Source organism: Ambystoma mexicanum, chromosome 9 (assembly GCF_040938575.1).
Source record: "Ambystoma mexicanum isolate Mex_15411 chromosome 9, UKY_AmexF1_1, whole genome shotgun sequence".
Taxonomy (NCBI): domain Eukaryota; kingdom Metazoa; phylum Chordata; class Amphibia; order Caudata; family Ambystomatidae; genus Ambystoma; species Ambystoma mexicanum.
In genome coordinates this window covers 970,708,233-970,727,723 of record NC_090931.1, presented here as the reverse complement: position 1 = coordinate 970,727,723, position 19,491 = coordinate 970,708,233, and the positions used below count along the sequence as shown (strand labels likewise).

General features: G+C 45.6%; 1 protein-coding gene across 2 annotated transcripts in view; it reads right to left on the bottom strand.

The window, feature by feature from the left end:
• GORASP2 (golgi reassembly stacking protein 2) overlaps positions 1 to 19,491 on the bottom strand; it is a 547,667-nt gene that overhangs the window by 397,581 nt on the left and 130,595 nt on the right. For both annotated transcript variants that reach the window (XM_069616189.1, XM_069616190.1), the window contains exon 3: positions 5,028 to 5,231. In XM_069616189.1, the coding sequence (XP_069472290.1) occupies positions 5,028 to 5,231 (204 nt within the window). The remainder of the gene's footprint in view (positions 1 to 5,027; positions 5,232 to 19,491) is intronic.

Genomic DNA, 19,491 nt, shown 5'->3' with positions numbered 1-19,491 from the left:
AAACTTTACGTTCCCGTCCCTAGCGAGAGACGTCCATACAGTATGGAGGAAAGTGGACGGAACGTAGGAGTATGCAATTTGGTAAAGAAAATACTCAACTAGGCCATATTGGGATATTACAAAATAATATATAACAATTTCAGGACCACAATCATTTTAAGAATGGAAGACGCCCATACATTAAAATGGGAAGTCGGGCCCATACATTTAATCTTGTGGCAAGGTGGTGTAAATAAATCTCATGGTTCACAGCATATAGTGTGTGTTGTACTCTAGAGACCATTACAACCAAATATTTAAACCGAAGGGAAACCCATCTAAACCCCAAGAGACCATCTGGCTCTGACATAATATCCATGAGGGGAAATAACTAAGACTTAGCACCATTCACTTTATAACCGGAGTATCGTTTAAACCCATACACCTAATCAATCACCAGGCTGAGATTCTTCTCCGCGTTCCGTATATATGAGAGTATCATCCGCATAAAGCGGAATGAACTGGGGCGGCACAGTCATGCAGATAGCTCTGTGACCATGCCTCTTCCTCAAACGCTGCAAGGGTTTTGATCGTGAGCGCAAATAATAGAGGGTATAGAGGACAGCCCTATCGTGTTCCGCATCCGAGGCAAAAGGCCTGAGAGATTGTGTTATTAGTGCAGACCTTAACTACTGGGCCAGAATATAGCAACCGTACACAGCTGAGGATGTAATGCCCAAAAGGAAAATGCAGCAGTACTTTAAATAGATCTCCAGGACACGGAGTCAAAAGCTTTTTCGGCATCCAAGGATGCAGCAACTGCACTGGCCTGCTGGTTTATTTGTGAAATTACACAGAATAACATCCTTCCATTCAATGCTGTGGATGTGTTTGGATGAAACCTAACCGATCTGGATGCATTATTAATAACATATGAAGAAGGAGGCCATTATTTTTGCAAACACCTTCGGATCTGCGTTAATCAGGGACAAGTGGTCTTTATGAGGCCATCTCGTGAGGTGGTCAATCAGGTTTCAGCAGCACCGGTCTAATCACTTTCGTAAGGGATGCCAGGAGTGTTCCGAGTTCTAACGATTCCTCCCATATCTGTAGCAGTCGCGGTGCAAGGGTATCCCTAAATTCCTTATAGAGTTCTATCCCCAGCCCATCTGATCCAGGCGCCTTGCCGGATGCCATTGACATGATTGCATTACTTATCTCCTCTACAATCACAGGTTGGCATGCCTCTTCAGGCAGCCGCAGGAGATCCATATTTTCAAAATATTAATCCAGGTCTGAATCGGTGCACTTATCAGCATTAGCATACAAGGTTGTACAGAAGTGTTGGAAATCGGAGAATACCTCCCCCGTCCGTCCCAAGATACCAATAATTGGTTGTGTCTTATTTTCTGCCATGCCCAAAAACTGATCAGGTCTGCCTCCCTCCCCATATTTCCACGCAAGCAACGGTTTTGTAATATAGAGCACTTCCTTATCTGCCAGTTTCGAAGTTTCAACAGATTATCCTTAATCATCACCAAAAATGCTCTATGATTAGCCAACCCGTATTCATTTTCTAGTCTTCTCAATTGTTCTTCCACCTACTGCAGTTCCGTTCTTATCCCCTTGAGCACCCCAGTAGATATTGACAGTAGTTCACCTCGTAACCATACCTTAAACGCCTACCATGCTGTTGAATACAGAGGCACTGACCCTACGTTGTCTTTGAAGAAAACATCAATTTTATCTTGGAAAGACTATAGCAGATCAGAATCCAACAGCATGGAAGGTGCCATCCTCCACAGGGGTTTAGGTCTGGTAGGAGCCATCAAACATAAGAGACATCTTCACCAGGGAATGTCAGACAAGGTGCGTGGATGGATCCTGAATGCCTGCACCCTCGGCATTCAGTCAGTGCAGAGCAACCAATAATCTATTCTGGACATCGTATCATGGATCGATGAATATTAAGTATACTCCCTTAGCAAGGGCTCCTGCTCCTCCAAACATGGGTCAGCATTAAGTGAGCCATTATCTGCCCAATCATTTGCGCGGAGACAGTAACACAAGGAGGCAGTAGGCGATCGGGCCAGTAAAACTTCCAGTATAGTGTGGAAATCGCCCCCTGCATATGATCGGGGTATCCGTTGCCCTCGTCAACATTTCAGAGATTTGTCTGTAAAAATGCAGATCATCCACGTTGGGCCCATACTTGTTGACAAAACCGACAGGCAGACCAGAGAGCCTCCCCCATACAATCGGATATCATCCGCGAGGATACAACTCTTAGTGACCTGAAAGCCCAATGAATGATGAATTAGGGTGAGCACACCTCTTTTGCGATGAGTAATCAGAGTAAAATTGTTGCTGTCCCAACTTGGGTGCAAATTCTGCATGCAGCCTCCTCAACACATGTCACATTATGATCTTAGGCTGATGCTGTTCAAACACCTTTCTGGCCTTAGCTGGATTATTCAGGCCACAGACATACCATGTAATCAAAGTTATAGTGTCTCTCATCCCACTAGGCCCTGCTGTTGCCATGTCTGTATATATGCTCCCACAGTCCCACTCTTGCCACATCGGACTGTAGCCTTAAAATAAACAGCATGTCTGTGAAACATTTGAACATAACTCCCCACATCCAACCCACACGCTCTGCCACAACCAGACAGTGGTAAATAATCCCCCATTCTTCTCCCTCACCATCATCCCTGACCCAACAGTAATATTAAGTACACAAACTTGTAGACCAATGCCAATTTCCAAATCGTCCCCTTTCTTCATCCACCACCCCCATCCTTCATGCCAACCCCTCCCATCTTCCGCAATACGATGATGCATACCCACAACATCATCCATGGAAATCTCCAAGGTGCAGTGCGAACTGCAACTTTACGTAAAGTTCAGTCATATGCCCTGGCTTAGTACCTTATGAAATACATTGTGCCTGAGGTAAGTTTCATCCTGATCCGAGTTCATAGGAAATGGTCACAATATTCTCTCTGGTGTCAGTGGACCAGAATTCTGAGCTCTGGCTAGGTCCCGGTTTTTCCTGGTTTCATTTCGGGGGGAAGTGGTATTGATGCCTCTATATATGCAATAGCGTCAGCTGGATTCTCAAAGAAGTGTGCCCTACCCCCATGTTGTATGCACAATTTTGCAGGAATCTGCCGAGCACAGAGGAGGCACTTCACTAGATCATAAGCTCTATGCATCACATGGACTCCAGCCACAAAGTCATGTTATATGTGGATTCTACTTGACAAACTGCAGGGTTCCTCGTTATCTAGCCAGTTGCCCGGTCCCTATAATTTAATAACTTGGCGATGATAGTGCGCGGAGGGGCACCTGGTTTCAGAGCAGAGCAAGGACGCGGTGAGCATGCTGCACAAGAAATTGCATTGAGAATTGTGTTGCCCCAGGATTTTTCTTTTAGACGCTCCTCAAAAAATTGTTCCATCGCTCCATTCGCAGCACCATTGATACGCACATTATTACGGCGGAAGCGCGATTCAAGATAGTCGCATTTTACACTGATTGCTGCCAACTCTGCATTCATTACGGATATTTCACACTCATGTCATTCGACCCCATCTTCCACCGCACCAATTCTGGTTTCGCCTCTGTAATGCGCCAACTTTCCGTATCCAGATTGGAATGCCAGGAGCCTATGTTTGCCATTATATCATCCAATTTCACATTAATTGAGTTTTGCATGGCTATCATGATTGGATCTGCCTGCTTTGCATCATCTGGCTAACTTATTTCCATGCTGTTAACAGGGCTTCCCAGCCTCAGGGCTCTCGCTGGTGTATTGGTAAAAGTATCCATAGGTCCCCGCTTTTCAGCATCTTTCATCATGATAGTTGTCAACTTAAAGATATTTCTTGTAAAAGGCTGTCACACACCCCGTAATGCAGACCTTAACTGGAAGCAGTATTAACTGATGCCTTTTTCTGCAGCTCCGAGATCTAGAACCAACCCTGTTGTAGCGGGCGCCGTCCCAGCGATGCAGACTTTTTGCTGGAGTCACCGAACTGCTCCACGCGCTCAGCAGACACACACCAGCCAATCTGGGCATCGGGATTGACAATCGCCATGCATCTTTCTTCCAGGCAGCCCTCAACCAGGTCAGCGCTTCGAGAAAGTGTAGCGATTGCAACACTGCCACTTGCACTAATTCCCAGACTGTGCAGCAAACAGATTTCCCAGCTCACCCGTCCTGTTTATGTAAGATATTGCTGACAAACAGCCAAGGCTCGGGTCGGCTGTGCAGCCACGACCAGTATGCGGCTCAGAGCGCAAAAACGCTAGGATCACCTAGGCTCCTGGCCCCTCACAGGCAGCCACTGGCCCCAGTAGCAACACCTGCCAAGGCGTACAGACTTGTCTTCAGGGCACAGCCACACTCCCCCACCACAGCCTGCAATGTCACGTCTCAAGGCTCTCCTACGGCCCAGATCTCCACAGGACTCAGCCATCTCAAGCAACCACCCTTCCACCAAACGGGTCTACCACACAGACAAAGGATTTCTTGAACAACAGGATTTCGCCGAGGCTGGAGTTCATGCTTTAGACCGCCATCTTTGTTGATGATCAGCAGCACCCCCCCAAAGTTATCCACTCTTATCCATGCACTTCTCTTCACCATATCGTTGAGCATATTTCATAGGGATGTGTTCTGACAAATCATTTTGAGCATACATTCACATTTTGAATATTTGGCTCAATAAACTACACTTGTGGGGGCAGGAAACGGCTAGAAAAAGGACTTTACACTCTGCTTTGTAACCAAATTCTGTTCCTTGAGGAAAGAACATGTTCATATTTGCAGCATCCTATACAAATGAGGTTCTTAATGGGGTTCTACTGTTTGCTTTACCACTATAACCCTCCTACTAAAACAGTATGCTGGAAGAACAGCTCCTCGCATTGTAGCTACAAGGAAATTGGAGTGTGATCATATATTACTTTTCTGAATATTGTTACATTTCAAATGGGTTGGAAACACATTTAAGCTTGCATTTTGCAACAGCTATACTTACCAATACATGCCAGACATTCTCATTGGCACCATCAAAGCTGCAAAAACGAATACTGACACCCAACAAGCCCTGTCCACCCCACATGTTGCTCGGAGTGACCGACGTTTCTCTCAGTTCCAGTGTTTTGCTGCTGTAAACCATCATTTTCACAGGCTTTTCCACGTTTGCTTTTAAAAGGTCCTTCAGTGTGTCATTATCTTTATTCTAGAAACAAATAAACAATGTTTATTTTATTTAAATTATTTTCTATAGCACAAACAGGGCCTGGTATAAGGGCATGCGCTATAAATTTAGGCTGTAAACCCACACCGTAATAAGATATTTGAATACAAGTATACATTCACAAGTTAATTAAACTGAAAAACTAGATCATATCTATGGCATATGTATGGACATGAATTGACAAGTTGTTCTGCTCTAATGCAATTTTATTTGGGTGGAGCCCAAATGACAGATGCACATTTCAACGGGAACAGTACAAAATTATGTTCAAATGGTTGAAAATTGATCAAATAGATGTAGACAATTTAACATCAAAAACTTTCTTTAATGATAAACATATTAGGTTTCCGAAAGTACGCCATATCCTACAGGAGAACAAATTACTTGCCTCTCAGTAATGTTCTTTTCTGATGGATGTTCCACCCACGATTCCTCACACATTATATTCTATATCCAGCACAGCTGTTTTGGAAACATGTTCACCACCATGCGCCACAGTATGCTTCGGCATTGGCTCCGCTTGGTGTAATTAAATGCACTGCCACGTATAGGAGGTCAGGACCAATATAAGTTGAGTTGCCACTCCCATAATCCCTGGTCTGCCCTTTTCCCTCTCATTCTGCCACTCAGGGACAGCAGAATATATGAGACATACAAGCTATCAGCCAAGAGGGACAGGGTGAGAGTGCAATGAGGGATCTGTGGGAAGAACAACCATCAGAAAGAATATTTACTAAGTTAAGTAATTTGCTCTTCTAATGGATTCTTTCCTCCAAAGCATTCCTCATCTATCATAGACTACCATAGCAGTACTTAAATCTGGATGAGGGAGGAGAGAGAGAGGACACAACCTAGATCAGAAAACTCAGGAGTACTGCTCTACCAATGAGATTGGAGTCCCTTTCAGGACAAGACAAACAGTAATGTTTGGCAAATATGTGCAGCGAGGCCCGCGTAGCTGCTCGACAGATGTCCAAAATTGGCCCCTGCACCCCTGCACGACAGTGGTGGCAACCTGGCATCTCGATGAATCTGGTCTTTAATGGGGACAGGATGCAGCAAAGAACGGAAAATGAATGCATGGGCGCAAATGGAGCATCCATCAAGAAAGTCCACACTTTTCAAATTCCACACAGGAACAACAAAGTTCTGCGAGGGAAATTGATTGCACAATACCAGCAAAGGTGGATCATGAAGAAAGACCTTTGCTGAAGGGCTCTTTTAAAGAGCAATATGGTAGCCAGATATCACTTAACAGTGCCTATTTTTAGGCTTAGCCGAGCCAATGAAATTAGAAAATCCAAAACAGAGGAGGTGGGACAGGTGAAGGGGTCAGATCATTCCCCCGACATGGAGCGAAGATTCGATCTTGCAGTATGAAAGGGATCAGGGGAAACAGAGAAAATCAAAGTGGACATAGGTGTTCTGAATCCTGCAGAGTCCTCACAAAAACCCTACCTAAACTCTCCTGCTAGATGACCAAGGAATGGTAGATGCTTCTTGACCCTTAGCCGGGAGGAGCAACTGGGAGGAGAAGGGCCCCAGGGGGACAGGGGGACTTTGTGGGATGAGAGGCGATATTTGCCTTCCTCAAGGAAGGAAATATCCTTGCTGCCAGGACATGTAATGGCTTGCTGTTTCATATTCTCATACTAACTGTCAGAATGGGGGTGAAGACTAATATAATTGGTCATGTATTCAGAGGAAGAAAAACACTTTAAACTTTGACATTCATAGAAATGAAAGCCCCCTATGAGTCCCGGAGAAATAAGGAAGACAAGTCTTTAAATTATACGAATTTAATCCTTGAGAAACCCCATTCTTCTGTAAAACCAAATACTTCATGGACTCCTTGCGATACGTCTTTAGGAATTATGTACAAGATAAATTCATTGAAACGGCTAAATTTGACGTTGTGGACTTCAAATCCCGTAATTCCTGAAATACCAGGAAGAAGAAGAGTGCAGAGGCCCAAGACTGCAAGTTGCAGTCAATTACGGATAATGACCCACACCCAAGGGAGACTGGGAGGTATAAAAAGCCCCCCTCAGGTGCAGACCATAGAGAAGAAGGTAAATCAGAACAGTAGCAAAAGCTAGGGTAGTTTCCCTACCTCCATGTGGCAGCAGAAGCAGAACTCCACTTTGAGCAGAGATGCCGGGACTACAGATGTGTGCAAAGTGACTGCCGTTCCTAAGAGAGTCTCCTATACAGAGCGCACCATTTAGCAGTTTTTCCCAGTCCACCAAACACTGGAGGGCAGCGAGCTCCAGATAGCTGTGGGAGCCAGGAGAGCTCCGATATTGGCAGACACTGGCCGCAGAAAGCCACAAGGAAGTGATTGCCAGGCCGCGCAGGAAAACCAGAGCAGAAGACCTTGAGGCAACGAGGTGAACGGACGCGCACACTAGACCCGATGAGTTCACCATTACATTGTGACCCAGGAGCAGTCCGTAACTGCACGCTAACCCAGTCCAGTGATCCAACCTTTAGAATTGCGAACTTCAACAAAGGAACGGTAAAGAGGAGGAAACCTTTTGAATACCAAACTAATGTGAAGCAGGTTAATTCTTTTGATACAAACCAAGCTGATTTAAAGAGATGCAGATGGCAGAATAAGAACTTGATTCTCATACCAGAAGATTATGACATTGTAGGGCACAATAAGACCGCAACAAGAAAGGGCAATATTCATAGAAGGAAAGATAAACCAGCATTGCCAAAGCCAAAAGAGAAATATACCCAGGCAATTAAGAAAGAACCTGAATGGCCCAAAGAATATCAGTGGTGTTAAAAACTTTTGGCTCATATGGAAAAAAGGTCCTGAGAGAAAAACAACTTAAACTGAATCAGGATATGACCTGCACACCTCCTTATTGGCAGTGTTATAGTTAAGAGAATAAATGTAATATTTATCCAACAGGAGAAATTTAAGGAAATTCAGGGTGCACAGGAGAAATATAGTTTGTCAGTGTTCAGGATTTGGGGACACTCCTGTCCCATGCACACCTATGATACTGAAGAGACCTTCAGTCCAAAATAATTCACAAAACGTTTTTTGTGCTAACAACTTTTTATGAGAATACGGAGTACAATCAGTGATTTATTAACTACTGCTCTAGGTGTAATAATCAAGTTGTACCATGTGGTAATCAAATTAAACAATCAGCAATATAACATCAATCTCAGAACATCATAATGAAAAACCATGAAAATACAAATAATATACATAGAATGAGCTCTACACGTTTCAAGATAATCTCTTCTTCAGGAGTTAGAAATCAATTCTTCCATTTTCAGCAAATTCAATCTACAAACAAACATGAGAGAGAGGTGTCAGGCATCCAAGCCTCTGAGAACATTCAGAGTATTTTTAAACCCAACCTTAGCGGGTGTTTGAATACTTCACCTAGTCATTTCACATGCTGTGGAGCAGTGGTGGTCTGAATACATGATACATCTGTGCTGGGGGATTGCTCTGTTGGGAATATGCCTGTAATTACATATGTAAGGAAATCTCAGTCTGGATTTTGTATTTAGTATATGTAACTAAATTCGACAGAATGAGGGCATTTACCTTATTGCACCTCTTATCGTCAAGGGTACATTAACAAGTTCTTGACTGTTGCTATTTCAACAGAGTACAATCTTCCTCGATTCATTATTTAGCAAGATTCCCTCAGAGTAATTCTGCGTGTTGAAAATAGAAGTTACCTTCAGTACAATTGTTGGGTACTTGTCAGCATATTATCAATTGTGAGTGAAATGCTACTTACAGACTGTGGCTGCTTAAATGGAATTGCTAGGATGCTAAGAGTGCCACTTCGGAATATTAGAGCGTAGTGCTTCCGAAACCCCTTTGCTGTGAAAAATTGGAATATCGCTCAGTACGTGTAACGGATTACATAAGACTAATCAAAGGTGCATAGTTGTTAAAGACTTACATTAACGGGTCTGCGTATGCAGCCGTGTACAGTCGAAAGCTGTGGATATCCTTCATGCGAGCGTTGCTCGGCGATTGTAATCAAACGTTGCTAAGCGACGTTTGGGCTTATAATGAACGCGATGCGGTCATTATAGTGACATCCCAGTTTCATGGGAAATGTAGTTTATGAGTGGCAAGCTATTCTCGTGTTGCGGAAATCGAGACTTGAAGTGAAAGTAATTATGTAAATACAAAAACATGTTGCATGCCAGCAATACCGCCAGTGTATATGCAAAAAGATGATCACAGTTTGAATCCCAATAATAACTAGACAGCAGATTTGACCTTGGAAGTTCTCATTGTTAATCCGACTCGAGCAAAAGAAACAATCTTTAGACACGACTGGATCAATACAAGAACTGAGTGTCTATCCTATAATGATTATCAAGCACTAGTTTATGAACACAAAAAACTCAATGTTTTGGCCTCTTATTTAAATCACTCTCCTTCACCTCGAGTAAGAACAACTATTTTACGTCTTTGTTTCAATTTGTTCCCTACGCGTGACATTTTGGTCAGAGGAAAACTCTTGCCTTCGATTGAAAATGATTGTTCCTTCTGTCAAAATGTGGCTGTTAAGGAAACTCTTTAACATATTATAGCTGAATGTCCAGCAGTAGAGGTTCATATGTTCACATGTCCTATATTATTGCGATACCTGCTGACACTCGATGGTCTGTGTTGCTTTCAACTAGCTCAACCAGCATTCAGATTTCTATTCATAACTTTTTGGCTGTGCTCAAATTGAAAATGAATTTTGTCTCTTGTTTGGGATCAGAAATATAAGAACTTTCCGGGTATATTAACTATTGGATAATACATCCGGAATCTCAATCTTGCATTGAATTACTCTTTGTCCTTTTCAAGTGAGTGGTGGTTCGATTGTTCTAATATTTATCGGATGGAATTCTTTTTTGTTTGTTTTTTGATCTTGTTTGCAATCTCACAGCTTTTCCTTTTATTGTTACAATGAGATATTTTATGTTAAAGTAATCTTACTGTTTGTTTATTATGTGTCATGTTTGTAATTTGGAAAATGTTTATGAACTTGGTAAATATTGAAAAAGTTGATTTTTCAGCTATATTCAATAAATAATAATTAACTAGACAATCTTAGTCCTAGGTTGGGCTCATTAGTACATCTGGTGGGAACGAGATACATTTACTAATGTCATGTAATCTATTGCTAATTGCTTCAGATTGGTGCTACCAAAGTTTCCATGGTAAAAGAGGAGTTTAACAATTCAAAACATGATGGGTACAAATACATACTGTTTTGGCACAAGTGTACCCCAGAATGGAGAGCTTTATCCTAATAAGCCTGGCAGGTGAGTGGACAAGGTGGACTTGTGAGGCAGACAACTTTTGGATTTTTTCTTAACATATGCCATTTTGGGGGGTGATCTCCCCTTCACCAGGTTTCAAGGTAATTCAGTTCAAAAGAAAAAAGGGAAACCAGGACATTCTTAAGTGTCAAATCTAGGGACAACCAAATACACCAAAACAACTTCAGTACTTTGTGGCACTACCACAGGTTCAATACTTTGTGACTTAAAACAGGTTTTGGTTATAACAAGATTCACTTTCTGATACTTCAACATGTTCACATAGACAAGGCACTCTTCCTCTGAATATCCCTTTTCAAAAGGACCAGCCTCTTTGTCTTTTGTCTGCAACCAACAACAACCTAGGATTGCCTTTAGACACTGTACACACTTCTCTATTCTTCCTATTATCTTTGGCAATGTAGGTTGGATCAACTCCAAAGAATGTTTTAAGTAGCAGGTTTCTCTTCCACAACCTTGACTTTATCCCTGTGCCTACTTTTAGCCAGAATAATTACTCAGAAGCTTTGTTACCACTCTCTTGGCTTGAGGTAATGCTTGCGCACTTGTATAGGCTGAGATTCTATATGGCTCAACGTAATGTTTTGACTGTTCTCCGATTTTGGTAAAGGCTAGGTTTTAGACTCAATTTGGGAAATACCTTGTTCACTCTTGGCTTGGGCAATGCTTGCTCTCTCCAACTTAAATAATGTTTAAACACTTGACCTTTCTTTGTTAGCAATTGTTGACTGCATTAATAAAGATTAAGAGGTCACATGTCCTCCTGGAATCGTAATTAGGCACACACGACCACTTCTTCATGTGCTTTACAAAGTTTAAAAATTTCAACAATTGATTTTCATACGGTTTGCTCTTCACGCAAGTGAAAGAAAGAATATCAGATCAAACATGAGTGCTAGAATTCAAGTGTACCTTTGTTAAAGGCTCACGATCAACTTTGCATCACTTCTGCTCACACGCGAGTGATTATTTAGCTGATACTGTTGCCGGCAGTGCTCACGCAATGAGTCAGAATGCCTGGTTTCAATTTACCGGCGTCTGGGTTCCTTTCCCCACGTGTCGCACAACAACTTCTGGCTTCGTTGAAGGAGTCTACGGTGCGGCCACAAATAAGGAGCCCCTCTCGCTCCTGAGACTCACGGCTTTACTGCATGCCTCTGCACATCAGAGTTTGGGGGAACACAATCCTCTCAGGACAAGCAGATGAAAGCTGTTGCATCAAAGTACGGGCGTCCCTTTGGTTCTCCCACTTCTGCCTTGATTGCCAACACTGTGCCTTCTTCCTTCTGCTTCTGCTACTACTGCATACACTCCAGCCACAGTTCCAGCTCCTTCTAATTGCCTGCACCTGAAGGGGCCTTTTAAGCCTCTCAGCTTCCCTCAGGTGTGGGCCATCAGGCTTGATTGCCTGACTGCTACATGACTTCAGTCCCCTTCCTTGTCCCTGTACTTATGGGATTATGGTGTTGTAGTCCATTAACAAAGTTAGACTTTGACATCTTTGGTTTGGCACACAGCCATTAAAAGTGTGGGGTTACGGGGAAAGTTCCCAGTCATCCTGGCCAGTTTCCCTTTGCCTTCCCCCAGCCCTCATGTGATCCTCCCGCAGAACACCACCCCATGGCCGGGTTCAGGAAGCGTCTGCCCTTCCCTTGCCACATGAAAGGGGTTCCAGGCCAGGTTTCTGCAAGGAATAATTACTGAATCATCACAGAAGCCATTGAAGTAGTGTGGTATGGTTAAGCATCTTGAAGTTGAAGAACCACTAAAGCGTTTTGTGGATTAATGCAGAATCATCTTGACGAATTAAAATCATTGAAGCAAATGTTCTATGAACGGCTGCATAAATATTTAATATTGTCAATCTTGTGGTTTTGTGAACTGGTGCAGAAATATCCTGGAAAATACCTTTTTGCAGAAATCACGTAAAGAAATATTCTGTACTAAGGAAAATAAGTTATTACAAGATCCTTGTCACAAGTCAAAGACAGGACACTTTGTCGAACACTTGTGAATTGTTGATTGAACACAATTTGGAACTTTGTTTTATCCAGGTGGAAGCAAAAGAGAACTGAAGGGGAACTTTGTCACGATAAAGCATTTCCTTAACCTGAACAAAATCCTGCCCAAATCGGAGGAAAGGGGAATTTGTCCAGATTCGAAGTAGAGATAATTGCTATGATGCAAATGCCACCGTTATATTCGTGGTTGTTGAACTACCCTATACTGCCTTATTAAGTTGTATATTTAAGTGTGAGGGACAGAAAACCTTTGTTAGAGTGTTTTCTTTAGGTTATTTTAGGAAGAGAAATATTTATCAGGGTAGGGATAGGGAGTTGTTTATCCAACATTTTGAGTTAATAAAATTGTATCTTTTGAAAAACCTTTGCACAGTTATCCGCCTCACATTTATTTATTTTTTTAAACTTTGTTTTTATTGCAGATTTAATACATTAAAAACATCAAACCGTGGGAATATGACAATTGTACAATTCGAAACTTCCCCTTCTCCTCCCCACCTCCCCTAGTCACTCCTGTATTGTATAGTACTTTTTACACCTCCCCATCCCTCCTACTTCCCCCCCATTGAACGGTGTCTTCAACAAAATACAACAATCTTGTAAACTTTCAGCTGTGGTCTGTGGATCTGCTGTTAGTTAGTGTCTTTGGCCGCCTCGTGGGAGGCTTTCATACAAATGCGATAGTGTCCAGGGGGGGACAGGAGCAGCATCCTCAGATGGTGAGACTGGTCATAGCCCATGATGCGCGTGACTGTTTATTAGCTTATCTACGTAAACTTATTTTACACAGCGTTCCATTATTAATTTTTCAAGTATCTGGTCATGAATTCACCCAAGAGCAACTCACGTGGAGCCGCCTCCCCATGAAGCACTGCCGTTATTCTCTCCATTGTGCATATAATTATAGAGACATTGATCCACTCTTTAGTTTCCTGGCGCCTTGGCACCTTTCCATTGCGTAGTAAGGCAGGCCTGCGCTGCGAGCAGTAGGGGCGCAGCCACCCCCGCCAACCTTATGAATTCCCCATCAATTGCGTCCATCCCAAAGAATATCAGAAACTGCGTTTTAGTATGGTGGATCCAGTCTACCTCTTTAACCCACCCCAATACCTTGTCCCAAAACACCCAAATACAGGGACATCCCCACCACTTGTGACAGTAATCGACCCTCTCCCCCACACAGGCGCCAGCACATGGGACTAGTCGACTGGAACATCTTTGAGAGCCTGACCGGCTCGTATTGCCATCTATGAAGGAGCTTAATGGCATGTTTGTATTGGCTCAATATCGAGGTCAGCTACGCCCCCTTGCATAGTCTCCCCCAAAGCCCTGGGTCTATTTCCATTCCCATACTTCTTTCCCACCTTAACCTCAGGTTCTCCATTGACCCCTTCCCTGCATTCACCAGTGCGCTGTACATGGCAGAGATCAAGCCCTTTGTTTCCCTCCTTCTGTCCAAGAGCTGTTTGAAGGGGGTGAGGTTCCCTGTGTATCCTCTCTTTCCATTTTTCACTTGTGAGGACACCCTTTAGTTGAATATAGGAGAAAACCGAAAGTGCACCTATGCCCAATGCCCCTTCCAGGTCCGTGATTGCAATAAAGGTGCCCGCTTTCCAGAGTTGGCCCACCCGCTCCAGGCCCGCCTCAAACTATGCTTGGAACCTTTCAGAGTTTAGGATCGCCTTCCAGACCCCGGGTGCCCAGATATGACTCAGAGGAGGAGGCCATGTGGTGATTCCTTGGATTGCCACCCTCTCCTGCCAAACCTCCCATATGGTACCCAGAATCGGATGGTCCCCGATTCTGCATGGAAGCTTACTTCTCGGTACCCACAGCCACGCTGCCACCGGGGCTAAATTATCATCCAAGTCAACCCACTGGAGTTGCTTTTGCATTCTTAAAAATGGGGTATGAGGTCCCTTAACTGTACTGCCTCAAAGTACATCTTCAAATTCGGAAGTCCCACCCCCTGTCTTTTGGCAGTGTAAGGACATCATATGCTGCTCTTGCTTTCTTCCCCTGCCACAAACATTTTAGTATCTCCCTCTTCACGACTCGGAAGAAGGACTGCGGAAGGCAGATCAGGAGCATCTGGAATGCATAAAGGAACCCTGTCAGACAGACCAACTTTAGGGCGTTTAGGCACCTGAGCCAGGATATGGTCAATTCCCCCCATCACACCCAAGTCAGACAGTTCACCATACTGTTAAATCAAGTGAATCGCCCTTGGTATCGAATTTGAGGGTTTCCTTCTGTGCAACAGCAAGTCATCCGCGTATAAGGCCACTTTGTACTCTACCCCTCCAACTGTGAGCCCTTCCACTTGGGGGTTCATTCTAATTCTCTGTGCCGGGGGTTCTAGGGAGAGGGCGAAAATAATCTGGGAGAGGAGGCAGCCCTGCCGCGTGCCCCTACTTAAATTGAACCAGCAGGAGTGATCACAATGAACTGCCACCGATGCCCTGGGAGAGGTGTACTCTGCCATTACGCCCCGCATAAACCTGGACCCCAGCCCCACCTTGTTCAGAACTTCTTCCAGAAAACCCCATTCCACCCTGTCAAACGCCTTGTCTGCGTCTACTGAGAAGGGCCAGACCACCAACCCCCCCCCACCCATCTTCCTTGACTCATGTATCAAATGCAAGGATTTCCTCATCGTGTCCCATCCCTGTCTACCCATTATAAATCCTACTTGATCTGAGTGTATCAGGTGGGGCATATAGGTTTCCAGTCTCGCCACCAATACCCTCGTGTAAATCTTGGCATCAATGTTCGGGAGGGAGATGGTACGGTAAGACCCACACCTTGTAGGGTCTCTGCCTTCCTTATGAATCAACATAATTAACGCCCGGGAGAATGATTCAGGGGCTTCCCCTGTCTCGAGAATCTCATTGAAGAGTTCCACCATAAATGGGGGGAGAGGGGAAATAAAGGACCTATAAAAGCCGGCAGTGTACCCATCTGCCCCCGGGGCCTTCCCCAGTGGCAACCACACCACCGCCCTCTTGATTTTCTCGGCCGTAATTGGGGCATCCAATGCTGCAGCCTCCTCCCGAGAAAGTCTTGGCATCTGCGTGTCTAAGTAAGACACTATGGGCCTCATTACGAGTCAGCCGGTCCGGAAAGAACGGTGGTGGTAAATCCGTTCTTTCCGGACCGGTTGATCTCTAGTTCAGCAGGTGGGAGGGGTCACTCCCACCAGGTCTGACCTGGCGGGTTTAACACCACCTGCCTGCAGGCAGACATGGAAACACCGGCACCATTACAACATGATGCCGGTGTTTCCACTTCCCCACTCCCATGGAGTCCCATAAGAATGGGGACTTACAGAATTCCGCCTCCGGAATTCCCGGGTCACCAGGGTCGTAATGCCCCGGTAATTCTGGGAATCACGGAGGTGGAATGGTAATACGAGTCCGGTGGTAACCTGCCATTTTTTCCAGCTGGGTTACCGCCGGACTCATAATGAGGCCCTATGTCTCCCCTCTCTGGATTGGCCTCCGATTTATGTAGGGTCTCATAAAATGTTGCAAATGCTTCCTGCATCTCCACCTTTCCCATATCCCCCGACCCATTCCCCTCATCTCTGATCTCCACCCACCGTTCGGTTCGCTATCCATGTAATCTGGCAGCCAATAATGCATCTGCCTTATCTCCCTTTTCATAATACTTTTGTTTCAGGAACTGCAGTTTCTGAAAAATGTGTCCCTCTTCAAGGAGTCCAAGTTCTTCCCTTTTCTTCCTGGCCTCCAGAACCCTGTCCTCCCTCTCTTCAGTGGCATTCCTTGCCCTCTTGTCGAGGTGAGCGATTTCCTCCCTAAGCCTGTTCTCAAATACATCTGCTCCCTTTTCTTCCTTGCTCCCTCCCTAATCGGGATCCCTCTCCAAGTAGTTTTCCCTGCTTCCCAGACAGTCTTCCTTGGGACGTCCCCCCGTATTATTTATTTTGAAATATTCGCCAATTTGTTCTGACATTTCCGCTTGAAACACTGGGTCCTACTACAGTGACTCATTGCATCTCCACTTTGACCCTTTGTGCGGTAGGCCCAACCAGTTTACGTCCACCGTTACCATATCATGGTCTGACCATGGGAATGTGGAGATCTCCAAGCAAAGCGCCACCTCCCCTAGGCCTCACAAGATATATAAAATGGTCAATTCTGGTGAAAGTACCATGGGGTGTCTGAGTAAAAGGTTTACCCTTTCTCATTCGGGTGATGTTCCTGCCATGCATCCCTGAGCCCATAGACTCTCAGCATTTCCATGGCCTCCTCACACCTCCCCGGCGGGCCGTGTCCTCCAGAACTTCCCACCCGCCTGTCCAGCTTAACGTCAGCCCATAAGTTAAAGTCCCCTCCCAAGATTCTATGGCCAGCAGCCTCAAACATCAAATTCGGGAGTTCATTGACTGCTCCAAGCCCTTGTTGGGGCAGTAAACCGTTGCCACAGTACAGCATACTTTCTGTGCAATGCCCACGACAATTAGGGCCCTACCTTCAACATCTGCCCACACTTTGGTAACCTCCATTTTCAGCCCCTTCTTGATGAGAATACTCACTCTCGGCCGTCCTCAAGGGTCCGGACCTCCAGTATTCCTGTCCCAGTGCCCCTCCCGGAACACTTCGCTCATCCCCTTTGTCATACTTGATCTTTTGCAAGATCATCACATCGAGTCCTGCTCTACAAAACCCCCTGGCCACTAAATAGTTTACTGGGCAAATTCATCCCCTTGACATTTAACGTGCCCTAAGGCAGCCACCCACTGGGAGCTTAGATTTACTGCCATTCTCGCACTCCCGTGCCCGTATCTCTTGTTCCATCCCTGGGCGGCTAAACCCAAAAGTCCACCCCAACACGTCTGATAATAATCTGCTTTAAGAAGACCCTGTTCATAACCCTTACCCTCCCTCCTGCCCTCCTGTCCCCCTCCCGCTCTCAAAGGCGCCCGACATCTCCCGGTTAACATCAACAGGCTGAGATCAGACCACCAGCTGGAACCGTTTCCCTCCAGGTCCATCAATTACACAATCTCAATATACTTCAGCCCCCTCCCCCCACCCCGTGAAACCATACCATGTTGTCTGCGGCTGCCCTCTAACCACGGCAGTCCCGTACATTCTGTCTGACCCACTATTAGACCACACACACCCCCGGAACTCTCACTGGGCTCCCTTGTCCACGTAACAACCCTTTTACAACCACTTCCTTCACACTTCACAAGATTAAAGTGTACCAGTATGCTTCAAGTGTTCACGCCAGGCGATGCGTTAAGCTTCCTGTACTTCCTGGAGCCCTGTAGGTATCTCCGTCACAGCCCCTGGATGCGCAACTGCCTGTCATCAGATCTCTCGCCCAGATTCCTCTCATTCTCAGGTTCTCCCATCAATATGGACATGTATCTGCGGATGTCTCTCTCCGTCCTCAGCTTCCATTTGGGGCTGTCCAGTTCAAATGCAAGGGAGAACGGAAAGCCCCATCTATAACGCACACCCTTTTCCTGTAGCCACTTCGTCACGGTCATGAACAGCCTCCTCCTCGCCAGCGTCAGTGAAAATAAATCCTGGAAAATAAACACCATAGAGCCGTAGGCGATTGGGCCCTTCTGCTTCGCCTTCTCTAGGATTTTGACAGCTCTGGGCCCCCCGGCAACCCCTCCCACTCTGTGTATCCTCTCGATCTTCGCCTCTTCAATGGAGTCCTCGAACACCAGCTTTGTAACTTCATGAAACGTTCTCTTCAGGTCTTGCTCCGACACCTCCTCTCTGTCCGGGATGCCGAAGCATCTCAGGTTGTTCTGCCTTTCATGATTTTCCAGATCATCAATTTTCAGGCGCAATTCCTCAACCCGGATCACTATTTCCGTTATCCGTTGGTCCATTTGTGTCTCTAGGGTGTTGAGCGAGGTCTGGTTGCTTTAGACTTCCTCCAGGTGCTCCTCCATCTTTCCTATTCTCCGTCTGCCCTCATGTATCTTATTTCCTCCAACAAGGCTGCAAAGTCCTTATTGGTTGCTGCAGATTCCTCCGAGGTTGCCGCCATTTTCGTCTGATCAAGTCTCGGGTCCAGGACAGTGCTGGTTATATTTATAGGTGGCCAATTTCTGCCTTGCTTCCATGCACCTTGTCCATTGGCGTGTTCGTGGCCCTCAGTTCGCTCTATCCTCCCGTGCACCCGTCTGGGGGGTAAATGCCGCCTCTCAGGTGACTGTTCCTCCAACAATTCGTAGTCCTCGGTCGTAGCTCGTCCTCCGCAAACCCTGTGACTGGCACACGCCCCTAAATTGGGAGTTCACACCACAGAGGTTAGGGTCGGGGGGGGCAGAGGGCTTTGGTCGTTCTCCTCGTTGGAATCTTGCCTCCTTGCACCTCTGTCAGTGCCAAAGTATAGCCTCACTTTGGGGTCCCCTCTGGTAGTGAGGGCCTATATTGGCAGGTGTACTCCTCAGATATCACAGTTTGGGGGGTCCTCTTTGGTGGTTGCACTCTGTGCTTGAGGTTCGGGAGCAGGGCCTATTGTCCTCTTGGGTCCGATCCATTACAGGTACGTATCCGAGCCTGCAGCAAAGTCTAATCCGGGTGGATGGTAGGCTCCTTCCACCTATATGTCATTGGTGATTAGTGGGCAGTGAGGCAGTTCTTAAAATGGGGAACTGAGAGCGGGAGCACCTCCGTCTGTGGCCTTCCCCACCCCCTGGGCCTGGCGCTGACAGTTGCCTAGTAGGTCTCCAATATGTGTGTGCCGTTCAAGCACTGTGCCTGTGGGAGGTAGATCTGGGGCGTCAGAATGGCCCACCCGGTGGTTCACTTCCCCATCTGTGATCTAGGGGTGTACCCTCAATTGGGTTCACTCTACCGCCGTCGTCTAGGCTGGGGGATACACTTCCTCTGCTG